The sequence below is a fragment of the Gallus gallus genome, chromosome 12 (assembly GCF_016699485.2).
Source record: "Gallus gallus isolate bGalGal1 chromosome 12, bGalGal1.mat.broiler.GRCg7b, whole genome shotgun sequence".
Classification (NCBI taxonomy): Eukaryota; Metazoa; Chordata; class Aves; order Galliformes; family Phasianidae; genus Gallus; species Gallus gallus.
Genome location: NC_052543.1, coordinates 19,176,878 through 19,189,530, shown reverse-complemented (window position 1 = coordinate 19,189,530; position 12,653 = coordinate 19,176,878). Strand labels below are relative to the sequence as shown.

The following is a 12,653-nucleotide window of genomic DNA, read 5'->3' as shown; positions in this document are numbered from 1 at the left end:
TATAATCCATGTATTGTCTTTTTACAAAGAAATTCAAGATCCAATAATACTGCTATGTAGTTACAGTCATCTATCCAGTCCATGCTAATTCAGATCTCATTATAGACAAAAGCCTTTATCTCAATACAATCAATCCAATCCCCATGGATTCTGCTGGGGGAAGTAAACGTACTCTCAGATTTCTACTGCTCACTGAACAGAACATCTCCCTGTGCTCAGACCAGACCTGGCACATGGCACCATCTTGTGCAGGCCCAGGGGCAGATGCACCAGGCAAGGCAGCCCAGCCCAGCCCCCGCCGAGCATCCACCCTGGTGCTGAGGCTCATACCTGGGGCTTGCTGCCCCTTGATCTGCTGTACCCTTGCATGTCAGCATGGCTCTAGAGCTCCTGCAGCTCTGCTTGAGATGGGAAACTTCATATTGCACACCGGATGTGCCAATCAGGACAATTATTCTACAGCCGTAACAAGCGGGGATGACTTATACAACTAGAACGTGTGTTGTACACTCTTGATCCACTCTCAGACATTGTCAACATATAACTGTGCTTAGTGGTTCCAGTAATGCCACCAAAACCCACCCAACCCAGAAGCACACATAGCCAGCTTCAACTATACCTCTGTCATGGTTTTACAATTTTTGATTATCGGTATTCTACATCATAACATCATGCAGTGTACTGGGAGTTAAAGAGCAAATGCTCTAGTTCCGGGTGCTTGTCAGGAAGACAAGAAGAACTACATGCCCCAGAAGACTGTTTGAATACTGTTATCATTCCTGCTCAGGGGAGCAGATATAAGGCCTGTAGGTCACCTGACCTGGGTCTTTCTTCTCATCTTGCCGTGCTCGCTTTCGGATCATCTTGCTGCTGCTCCCGACTGCACGCAAGGCTTCAGCATTAGTGTAAGGGCTTCAGCTCTCCGACAAGCCTTCTCTCAATTAGATTTGATTTTATTAGCAATTATATTGAATTATATTGTATTATAGTGTGTTATCGTGCATTCCGATACTATATTTAGTAAATTAATTTGTTTCTCCTCAGATCATTGCCACTGTTTTTTTAATTGTTCTTTTTTTTTGGGGGGGGGGTGGAGGGGGGTCCCCTGTTTCCCTTTTCTGGAGACATGGATTTTGAAAAAAAAAAAAAACCCTCCACCCCACTAGTCATGGAACCGGGTCGGACCAGCCCATAAACTATCGACAATCTCATCAGCTAATACTCTCTAATAAAAATCAGGGCACCAGGACAGCTCATTTCCTACAGTGTATTCCTTATATAGCATAATACAAAAAATTCCTGTACCATAACTAGGCTTCACCAGGAAGTAAAAACCAAAAAGAAGTACAGCAGAAATGCCTCTTGAAACTTTGCTGCTCCAATACCAGGAATAACATTAGCATACAATAAGGAGCATAATAATAATAATTCATAGCACGGGGATTAGCAAATTCCTTAATTTCATATGCTTGAAATTATCATCCCCCCACGTCATTGAAAGCACAGAATTGGTGTTGGGTGTGGGAGCAGCAGGAGGGAGTACTGCTGGGACTGCTGGGGCTGCTGCCAGGAGACGTGCCTGTCTGCAAGCCTCATTCCGCAGCACGCTGTGGAAAGCCTTGGTGCAGTGCCTTTTGTGAAGCTCCATCCACTTCCATCCGTCAGACTATGATTTTTTCTCAATTACACTGATTCAACCCACTGTAACAGTTTCTGTTCTCTGGTGTGTATGTGCACCTAAGAGAACATATTTTAGATTAGAAAACTGATCTAACTTTCTGACTCAATATGTTTTCTGTGCATTCAGCAGTCCTATTAAAACATCTGCAATAGGTGTCATTTGTACTCCAGCACTGAAGTACCACAGCCATAAGAAGTCAGCACCAGCAATGTGAGTCACTGACACTTCACAGCTTTAACTTCCCAACCTGCAAATAAAGCAGGCTTCTTGTAACAGTAACTGCTGGGGAAGTCAGTGACCACACAAACATATAGAAGAAGCACTTAACTATTAGAAGGCTTAAATTAGAGCTATCTTTATATTTAGGCTGCTGGGTAAAAACGTAGTTTGCAAATAGAGTATCATATGTAAATAGCAAGGAGAGAGCCATAGAATCACAAGGCTTTGTTGTCAAATCACCTTGAAAATCTAGAAATAAAAGCACCACTAAGAAATATATCTGAGAAAGATAATAGAGTTTAGAAAACCATAAAACTGGTTTACCTTAAGAATAAACTGTTCAAGGTTGGTTTAATGTTGGTTGAATCAATCACTGCAGGATTCTTTCAGGAATTGGGCTCTGTATGTTTTGAAGTGCTGTGATGCTATACGAGATTAACTGTCTGAGCTGAAGGTTTGGAGGTCATTAAGTCATAACACAGAGGTGGGACAATCTAATGCTGTATGGAAAAATGTGTTTAGAAACACAGAGGGCCGGCCAGCTTGCACACTGGTGCTTAACGTGGTTCGTTTGCTCCTCAACTTCTGCACAGCACATTTTTCTTTCTCATGAATATTAGCACCAATAAGTTTCAGCAGGCTAAAGACTATTGAACTACTCACAAAATAGGATGCAATGCAATCTGGTAAGAGTGCAAAGGACTGAAATCCTTTGTTTCAAGCTGAAGTCAAACATTCACCAACTGAGCAAGCTCACGTCAGCCTCAGGATCTCTCAGCTACAGTAGCAGCGACCCAGAAAATTCCTGGAGTCCCCCAGAGATGAGCTGCAGTTGGGAGATGCATCTCAGCAACGAACAAATTTGTGCTCCAATAAAGTCCCATCTTGGATCTTTTTTCCCTGCAAACACTGCACTGTGAGAGAGAACCTACAACTGCTGCCATGTATAATGTGAAAGACAGTGTCAGAATAAAAAAAAAAAAGCCAGCCAGCAGAAGTTGTTGATAGCAATGTGTTGCAAACATAAATAAGGCACTCACTAGCAAGGAAATATTATGCAGATGTCCAGAGAAAGGAGTAAGGCTTCCCAGCCAATGCTTCTTACACCATAATGTGAATGCAGCACCTTTGCCACCAGGTGCCCCCCTCCCCTCTTCAGACTTATCACAGCCCAGAGATGCACCCCCAGGGTTTTGGGGCACAGGAACTCACTCCCCATTCACTGCAATGTGGCGATCTGCACTCCCAATGCTGCATGAGGTGCTCAGACCACACAGCACCGACACAGCCCCAGTCCAAACACTACAGGACCACGGGCTGGTCCCCTGGAGGCATACTCTCTAGTTCCAGTTCAAATACTAAGCACAACCCTCCCTTTTTCACTGAGGCCTTTGCTACATTTCTGTCACTTTGGCTTGCAGGGAGCCTTCTCCCTGCGTTTTCTTTAGAGCAAGTCATTGCTTGAGCCAACATCAGGGCTGTGCCATCAGACTGATTACACTTCCAGATAATTAGAAAAGCTCTCTGAGCAGTCTCCATTCTGAGAGATGACATCCAAGGTGACACCACCCTGATATGTCTTCATTAAGTCTCCTTGAGTGTAAAGCCTTCTGAATTAAAAGCTATGTTTAAAAAGTGAAAACAGTCAAGTGTTTCAATTTCCTTTTCAGTTAGCACTACACTCCAGGACAGCGGTTCATTAAAAACTCAGGTCCTCCTCGTGTAGCTGATGCTGCTCGGTATTGCAAGTCCTTGTATTGCTTTTATGTACACCTTTCTGCCATAGTTGGGCACAGGTGGTTCCTCTGGAGCAGGAAACAGTCCACAGCCGCACGTGAAGGTGCTGCTGCAGCAAATGGGAGCACCCATGGGACAACAACACTGCCAGCATGGCAACCTGTGGGCACAGCCCACTGCCTGCGCAGGGTGGGGGGGCATGGTGCAATAATTCTAAATATTCTGCACTGCGTATTTGATTTCAGTAACCACTTTGTAACATACATACAACCTGGTTCATGGCAATATGTACACAAAAATCTGTTTTGATGTCTTAATTCTAACCCCCTCCATTTCAGAGCACTGAAGGCACAAGCACAACATGGGTTTTCTCACTGAAATAACTTCAGCTGAGCTCATAACCAAAGCACAGGCCTCATCTCCTCGTCTCTATGCACGTGAGCAGAGCATTCTGCAAGGCTGTCCCAACAGCTTTTTACTGCAGTTTTGCTCTCCTCTATAAAAACAGCTGCTTTCTTCCGTTAAATCTTTCCTATTAAAAACAAGCATGTAAATACTGCCACAATACATGGTACTAAAGACTAATTTTTTCAAAATACTTCTGCATTACCTTGACATGGCCTGTTTTGGCTGAAGGGAGTCATTGGTATTCTGGAAAGTAAGCAGCAAGAAGTAAAACAACAAAGAACTGCCTGAAACCAATACTTTGTACTATTGTGTTGCTTCAGTGATTGCGTGAGATTCCCCATAGAGTTTGATGAAGCGTCCTCAAAAGCAAATCACAGCGTTCCTCAAGGACAGAGGCAGTGGCTCCAGGGCCTGGCGGGCCCTAAAGGCAGCACCTGGCTGAAACTACACTGTTTGGTGCATACAGAACCGATCCCTCTCCACGCTGGGGAAAAGCGGTGCTCTTGGCTGTCTCTGTTGTACACAGCCATGCTGCTGTTGCATGGCCTGCATCCCAGCAGAAATTACTGCACAACAATACAGGTGTCCTTGGCAGTGGCACGACTTGCAGTGCTGGATCATGTCCTGGATTATGCCAAAGTCAGTCACTCGCTACAAACAGCGTTAATTACAGCAATACGTTATATTTAGCCTTGTCTAGAAATAAGGCATGGTGTGCTAAATGTGCTTTAATTTTCTCACCCTACATCTATCCATCCCCATCAGGACAAATTTTTCATGCGTAAATGATGCTACAAGCTTTGTGCGGAGAGACCCCTCAGAAAGTTGCAGTGTTAAGAGGCCAGGTGCCCACAGGGTGAACTCTTGGAGGGGCCTTTCTCTGTCATCTAAGTACATCTGTATGAGCCAAAGACTCCTTGCAATGTGCATGAGCTCAGCTGAGGAGCAGGAGCCCCAGTGCTCAGCAGTACAAGTGCTGTCAGAAACTGATGGCCTGTGGCCCAGTATCTCACTGCATTACAAATTACCAATCAAGTTTTAAAATAATGATGATCATTCATGATATTATCACATCAAAGGGGCATTAAGATTCTCATACCAGCAATATAATTCAAAGCTAATGCTTTTTCTGATGCACGATTTACCTCAGTTTGTACAAGAGGGAAGAAAGATGTCAGGGCAGGGCATGTCACTGGTGCAATACCCAGCTATAATGTGGTATTTCAGAGCAATAGGATAAGTTAGCCATTAAAAATAAATGTTTCTGCTCAATCTAAGGTGTGGGAAGGCAGAACACTATTTTTTATTCACATCAGAAGGCACCAGCTGTGAGCAACTCACCCTTTTTCTAACAGAGTAATGGCAGAAACAATAAGGGCACTGAAAACTTTTAGGGATTATCCTCAAGATCTTTCAGTGATTTTTATTTCAATTCCAGCCTTCAAAGGGAGATTCCAACTACTAAATTTAATGGCAACGTATTCCCAGCGGTAACCGCACTGCTTCTGTGCACAACCCTCCTACTCCCATCCATGAATTGAAATCAGAAACAATGATATGAAATATGGAAAGTTTTCATCAGTTTTCAATCAAAGTAAAACATATCCTCCTATGAACTAATTTTCTTTGATCAAAATTCAACACAATTATTCAACACAACACTTTAACTGCTGCTATGAAAAACTGAAAGGAGGGGGAAGGAAAGGCAAAGGTCCAATGTCACATCACATTACCGGCTCTAATTACCCCCTTATGATATTGATGGTAGTGTGACTGAAAAAAACCTCATTCCTACTTTTTCAGCAGCATTGAAATAACACAATTTTCTTCTGCCTAAAATGAAAATATTTCATCCTCTGCCAATACTTTCCTACAGGTGCATTTCCACAGGACAAGAGGAAATGACCTCAAGTTGTGCCAAGGGAGGTTCTGGTTGGATGTCAGGAAGAATTTCTTCTCAGAAAAGGTGGTCAGGCAGTGGCATGGGCTGCTCAGGGAATGCTGGGGTCACTGTTCCTATGGGTGTTTAAGGAAAGGGTAGATGTAGTACTTTGGAACTTGGTTTGGTGGCAAATATTGGCAGAAGATGGATGGTTGGACTGGATGATCCTAGAGGTCTTTTCCAGCCTTACTGATTGTATGGTTTCCCCCCAAAAGGTCAAAACTGCAGGCAGATGGGCACTGCAGGATCACTCTGCTGGTTTATGAGCAGGAGGTGCTTTGACACAGCTGGTGGCCACACTGTGATTTGCAGACACACGAGAGGCTCAAGTGTGGAAATATTCTCCATCTAAAACCAACTTTCAGAAACCCAGCAAGCTATCTTGTGCTCAGGTAAAAGTCCTTCTGGGTCCCATGGAAAACACTGATTTTTCCTTCTACATGGATAGCCAGAAAAAGGAAGAAAGAAGAATGAAATTGTGTCTCTCTTCACCTACTCTTGCCCCTCAAGGCTGATGCTGCTGTTCCATTTTCTCTACAACCAACAAACATTCAGTTTATTTTTTCAGTCTGCCTGCAGCCAAGCTTCCCTGCATCAGCCATGCAGCTGCACCAACACAGCTGTGTTCAGCAGCACGAGAAGAGAGCAGTGACTGGAATTACCTGTGCATTTACGGTCTGTATCCTCCTTCTTTGACCCGGTGATGGTTAGCTTGCAGTTGAAGTTCTCCTCCCAGTACTCAGCAAACCACACGTTCCTCCTGTTGTTCTCCAGGGTGCGGGAGGTGAAGTAGGCATCAAATCCTGGAGGAGGAGACAGACAAAGCTCAATCTTAGCTCCTACTTCATGGTGAGTGTTGCAGCCTGACGAACAAAGCCACTGCTCTCATCTCCTTCAACACCAAGCACATGTTCATGTCTGTCCACATGAGAAGGCCACGGACAGAATGGAAATCATTTGCACATTTTATCTCCTCAACTGCATCTTGCAAGAGAAGTACTCTGCTACTAGCAGAGTTATAAAACTAGGTAAAATACATGTAGAAGAGATTAATATTAAAAAGAAAGTTATAAGCAAGAAGTGTGGATTAGATATATACAGATAAGGAATGAAGATAAATGATACTTGATGGAGCTCAATACAACTGTAATTTTTTAATTAACCTCTCCTGACCTCTAGAGAATGCAGCTCCATCTCACTCAATTGACCATTATCAGTACAACTTAATACTTTTGCATCATGTATTTGTCTCTTCATTTCCCCTCCAGAGGAATAAACAGAGCACAGAACTTTGAACAGGTGACTGGAAAGCAAAGCTGGGTGCTTGGCTTAGATGACCTCCACAAGCTGCAGTGGAAGGTTTCCAGGCCTGGGGCCACCAGACTCAGTCCATTACTGAGGCACCCTTCAAAGATCATCCTCATTTTAATGGAGTTTTCCACAAAAGAGCATACAGAAATCCAGGAGAAATATTTATTTTCCCAATAAGTAGTGGTAGTTTTAGACTAAAAGGAACACCACATCACTAATTACCAGGGGCACTGCTGTTTGCTCCTGTATTTAAGCACTCTTCCATCAGCTGTTCTCTTTCAAAGTTGAGATAACTCCTTACAGCCTGAAGGAACCCTTGTGCATACAAATACTTGTCAATCGATAGGCAGATACCCTAAGTCAGTATGATGCCAGCAATCTGGCCTTTGCACTACAATGAGCAGAGCTCCCAGGCCCTGCCTGCTCTCCCACTGAAACCATGCTTTCCATCTCCACTTTTTTTCCTTTTACTATCCCAGCTTGCTTTGGATTTTGCTTGTCTGTTTAGTAAGGAAAACATTTGCATGGCACAAATGCAGCACTGCATGAGAACACGCTCCAACACAAAACTTTTTTTTCTTTTGGTAGCCAACATACATATGCATGTAGGTGTCAGTATGCATACAGCAGGTAGTACACACATCACATAGACGTGCATATATGACCTGTAGTACTGATAAGTCCATTGCAGCTTTGTCCATTTTAAGGCAAAACCTTTTATTTCTTATTCCTGGCCAACACTACCACTCTAGCTATGCCAGCAAAGAAATTTAAGGCACAACCAAGACAAATTTCCTTCCTGAAGTTTCACAGATGAGTTGAAAAGTCAGCAGCAGCACCCAGTCCTCCCAGCCAGCTCAGCACAGAGCTCTGCCTGGAGGTACTGCTGGGGAAAGCAGATACATTCATCTGTTACTCTGAGCAGTCATTATAGCCATTTCCCAAACCTGACAGCCACTGTGCAGTAAGGGGGATGTGCTCATTCTCTTCAGAGAGTTACATAATTCTTGTAGCGAGTGTATTTCAATAGCAGGATATTCATCACTGCTGCTGGCGGAGTGGAGTTTTCCTGTGTCTTTCAAGTTATGTCTTTAGACTGCAATGAGCAACATGAGAGCTTTTGCTTAAGGAGACAGCCTAGATTCACTGTTTTGAATATAACCTTCCAGAACCGCAATCAAATTTCAAGTTCTGGTTGTAAGGCAGTTTTGCCTCTTATTACAAAGATAGTTGAAGTATTCAAACTATCACACAGAATCACATAGAAAACTATGATGATCTGAAGCCTGTATAAAGATGATCACAAATAAAGAAGGCTTGAAGAAGTCTGGTTGTACTCAGAGAAGCTCAGAGTAAGTTACCCGACATCCTAAAAAGTGCAAATCCACTGAAGAGGCAAATCTCAGCTTTTCTGTTTTGTTCCTTTGCATAGCTTTGCAGGTTACACTAGCGCAGCAGAAGGGGGTGGAAACAAGGAAACAGCAAGCTCTTACAAGCACCCAACTATCTCTGGCTCTTCTGATGTTGCAGTTAAGAGTTACAGTAAATATGGATCCCATTGAAAGAGAAAGAAGCTCCCTACACCACAGCCAACAATTTGTCTCTCTGAAAGAAGTGGGTAAATTGACTCAATCTGGCACCCCACACAATGAAATGGAGGCAGAAGAAAAACATATGGCCTCATTAAATTAGCTTAGCAATCCATGTACTATGGGATAAAAATAGACAGCATGTAAACAGATGTTTTCAAACAAGGAAGAAAATGAGGAGTGGGGTCAACCTGTCTCCTCATGTTAGCTCTGTGCCCTACTGACCCAACCACAACACATTTTCCTAATTCTGAGTCTACAGTTTACGAGGCGCATCCAAAGCCTACTGCTCATAAAGCATAATGTATATCGATGCCAAAGAAATAAATACTGGAGTCTTCCAAAACCAGGCTGAATGCAGTTTCAATCTTGTCTGTAGCCACACTTCAAAATATGTCCCTTTTGTAAAAAAAAAAAAAAAAAAAAAAAAATACACCAGAGTGCCCCCAAACAACCACAAGCTGTGAGCAATGGGCCCCCCAAAGTTTCATGCTGTGCTTCCCAGCTGATGACCAGCACCCCAAGGACTGCATCCTGCAAGCAAAACAGCAACATGGGATAGAGGGCCTCAGTGCTGTATGTAAGCACTACTGCAAACTCCCTGTGAATATGTGAGTCATCTCCATATACTCAACATTGCAGTCAAGCCCTTAGTGTTGTTTCTGCAGCTTGACATGAAAACTTTCCAGAGTAAAACTGGACAAAGCTACAGGAAAAGAGCAGAGCAGTGACTGCAGAGACCCCATACCTCTCCAGCTGTGCATTTATCCCAAGGGAGGTACCTAACCAGGATTACCACCTCTTAAGGAAACCAAGTAGCAAAATCCTCCTGTCACAGCTGTTCCGCTGAGTTAAGGACAGCTCTGGGGCTTTGTTTCTATGCACTGCGTCTAGAGCAGAAATTGTGCTTTCCTTTCTTCTGAGCTGAAGCATCCCATGGAAAACACTTGTTTGACAGAAGCTGAAATCTAAGAATATTTCTGAAGTTTTCTTATTGCATATCAGCTAAACCTGCTTTCTTGTAAACCTACATGTATTAATTTTATTACTGCTTAAACGAGCATTTCAAAGGGGATCTGTGGTCATAAAATCTGCAATGAATAGATCTTGGAAACAGAAACAATATACTTGACCAGCGTTCCAAAGTAAGTGACCTCTATGAAAAGTGCTCTACAGATTAATAAGATAAAATCAATACGTCTTGATAAAACTGTAATAGAATTCCACAAGAATTACTCTAAACCTTCACAGATTTAATAACAAATAATAACATTCTCATTGATTTTTTAATGATCCCTCCCCACTCTCAAGAAGGAAGACAGATCCCTATTAAAGAGTAAACATTTTTAATCATTGTTTTCTATTGACCAAGCCAAGCAGCCAAGTGACTGACAGAGGGTCAGAGGTAAGCAGCAGGCCATATGTCCATTAAGTGTTGACTGTGTAGAAACTCTCAGCCCCCACTTGATTCTGACACTGAATATCACGCAATATCATAGCCAAACTCTGCCTGCTTACAGTAGGTCAGATTTTCTCCAGTTTATTTACAGGTTGGTTTGGAATGCTCAGTAAAATCCCACTGCTCCTGGAATGTGGGTGGGTTACTCTGTGTTGGCTTTTTTTCCTCCCTATATCATTTCACAAGAATACAGACAAAAGGAGTTATTACCACTGTCTGAAATACACTGTCTGAACTGAACACACACCACACTCATTGCTCTGTGACTTCAGACAGCAATCATCACCATTTCATTTTTTTCCCCCCACTGTTATTTTTGGACAGGTAATTGTATGAAATGTGATTTTAAGCACTTTTTAAGAAGGAACCCAGAAGAAAAATAAGTTTTTCAATTAAGCGGAAAAAGGATCAATCTGAAAGTCTTACTATCTATAAATGTCCAATTAGATGCATGACTAACAAGTAAGCAAAACCCAAATATTCTATTATTCGGTCTTTGTCAATCATTTGCCAGAGTGGGAATATTGCTGCCTTGCAACCAACCTTGCCATGGAGTAGAATTACATATCGCAAATCCCATGATGAATTCCATGACCCAGCTCTCTATTGAAGAACAGTCTGTGTTGAGTATTATCATATTTTGAACACTAATTGTAAGACTATGGCGGGACTGGGAAAAGATATGTGCTACGTAATTATTTTAAGATAACCCATACAGATTTAGTTACTATGAGTTTATTTAATAGCTCGGACTCTAACAGCTCATCCCTGCCCACGATTACAATCAACAGCTTTTTTCCAGTTCAGTAGGCTGGCAATTTTTGTGTCAATACAGAACATCAGTTTTACTTTCTTCTGTGTGCTGGGTGTGAACCATTTCAGGTGACACATCACCACTGAGCAGTTCCTGCAATGTTTTACCACCCGAAGCCCAGGATCCCACCCACCATGGGTCCCTAATGTGGTACCCAGCCTCACCTGACAGAACCACACATTTGGATGTCCATCTGACAGCTTTCCTCCTGTTAGCACTCCAACATCTTGCACATCACATTACCAGCACATTTGCTCGGTCTAATTACATTAAAGTGATTGAATTTCTTCAGATGGGAATTATAAGTGATACAATTATATACAAAATAGAACTGCTGCAACAGCTGCCTTAGAAACCCTGCAGATACTGCTAATTTCCTCTCTTACCCCTGCTCCCACCGTCCAGAGCCTGGAGATCATCCAATCCACCCTCCACACTACAGCAGGTTCCCTACAGTCAGCTTCTCAAGTCACTGAGGATTAGGTAACTTTCCACTATATTCAGCCTGACCTGTAATTTGTTAATTCTTGGAAAAAGCCCAAACTTGAATCTGCCTCAAAGATGTACAAACACATTGTCTCAGGTCCCTTAGTCAGCACTATTTCTACACCTCCCACATACCAAGCAGCTGTCCTGTTAACACAAACAATTCCATCAGAGCCTGTGGCTTGGTATCAGAGGACAACTTAAACACACACCTAATTCTACACACTTTATTTGAATTATTCTGATTCAGAAACCATTAAAATTTAATGCATGCAAACGTGTTCTCTATAACAACGACAGACTTTAAGCATGTGTTTAAGCTTAATCTTTTTGAACTGAAGCCAATGAGACAACTTAAATGCAGAACGCTGAGCACAGGACTAAGAGTTTGGGATTCAGGGGCTCAGGGAATTGGATGACCCAACCAAAAAAGCTGGATGCTTAAATGTTCAAGTATGAATAATCACTTCTTACTTTTGTACACGGCCAAGTATTACTCCAGTGTGGCAAGATTTAGCGATTTTCCAATGTTGCCCATATATCATACTTAAGAAAATTACTTTTTCAGCAAATACGTCTAAGATATAGATAGTTATTTTATGAGATTTTACAAAGGAAAATAAGTCTTATTACTTTAAATCTGTGATTTCATTAAATCGTTATTCTTACGCAGAGAAAGATGATACTACCTAATGGGTTTATTTTCTACCCTGGGAGATTAATATATAAATTAATCATATGGCGAAGACGCAGAGTTTTTAAGAGGGTGCAGGGGAAGGGACCAGCTCCATAGGCAGCCTTCTGCTAGGGATGTCCAGGTGAGGGCAGAGATGTTGTCCCCACCAGGCTACAATGACACCATGCCCCGAGTACATCCATACATTCCCTACATCGTGCAGAACACTGGCAGGGCCACTGCATACGCATTCTCAGTCGGGATAGAAATGGTCAGCAGCACTGCAACAGACTCAGAATTTACCAGAGGATGGTAAGAGACTCCGCGTATC

General features: G+C 42.6%; 1 protein-coding gene across 6 annotated transcripts in view; it reads right to left on the bottom strand.

Annotated features, from left to right (window-relative positions):
* The window catches only part of GRM7 (glutamate metabotropic receptor 7), a 224,070-nt gene that overhangs the window by 79,173 nt on the left and 132,244 nt on the right, over positions 1–12,653 (bottom strand). For all 6 annotated transcript variants that reach the window (XR_005839434.2, XR_005839435.2, XM_004944718.5 and 3 more), the window contains exon 5: positions 6,650–6,790. Coding sequence is in view for 4 of the 6 variants with exons in the window: in XM_004944718.5 (XP_004944775.1) it covers positions 6,650–6,790 (141 nt within the window). In the remaining 2 variants the exon portion in view is untranslated. The remainder of the gene's footprint in view (positions 1–6,649; positions 6,791–12,653) is intronic.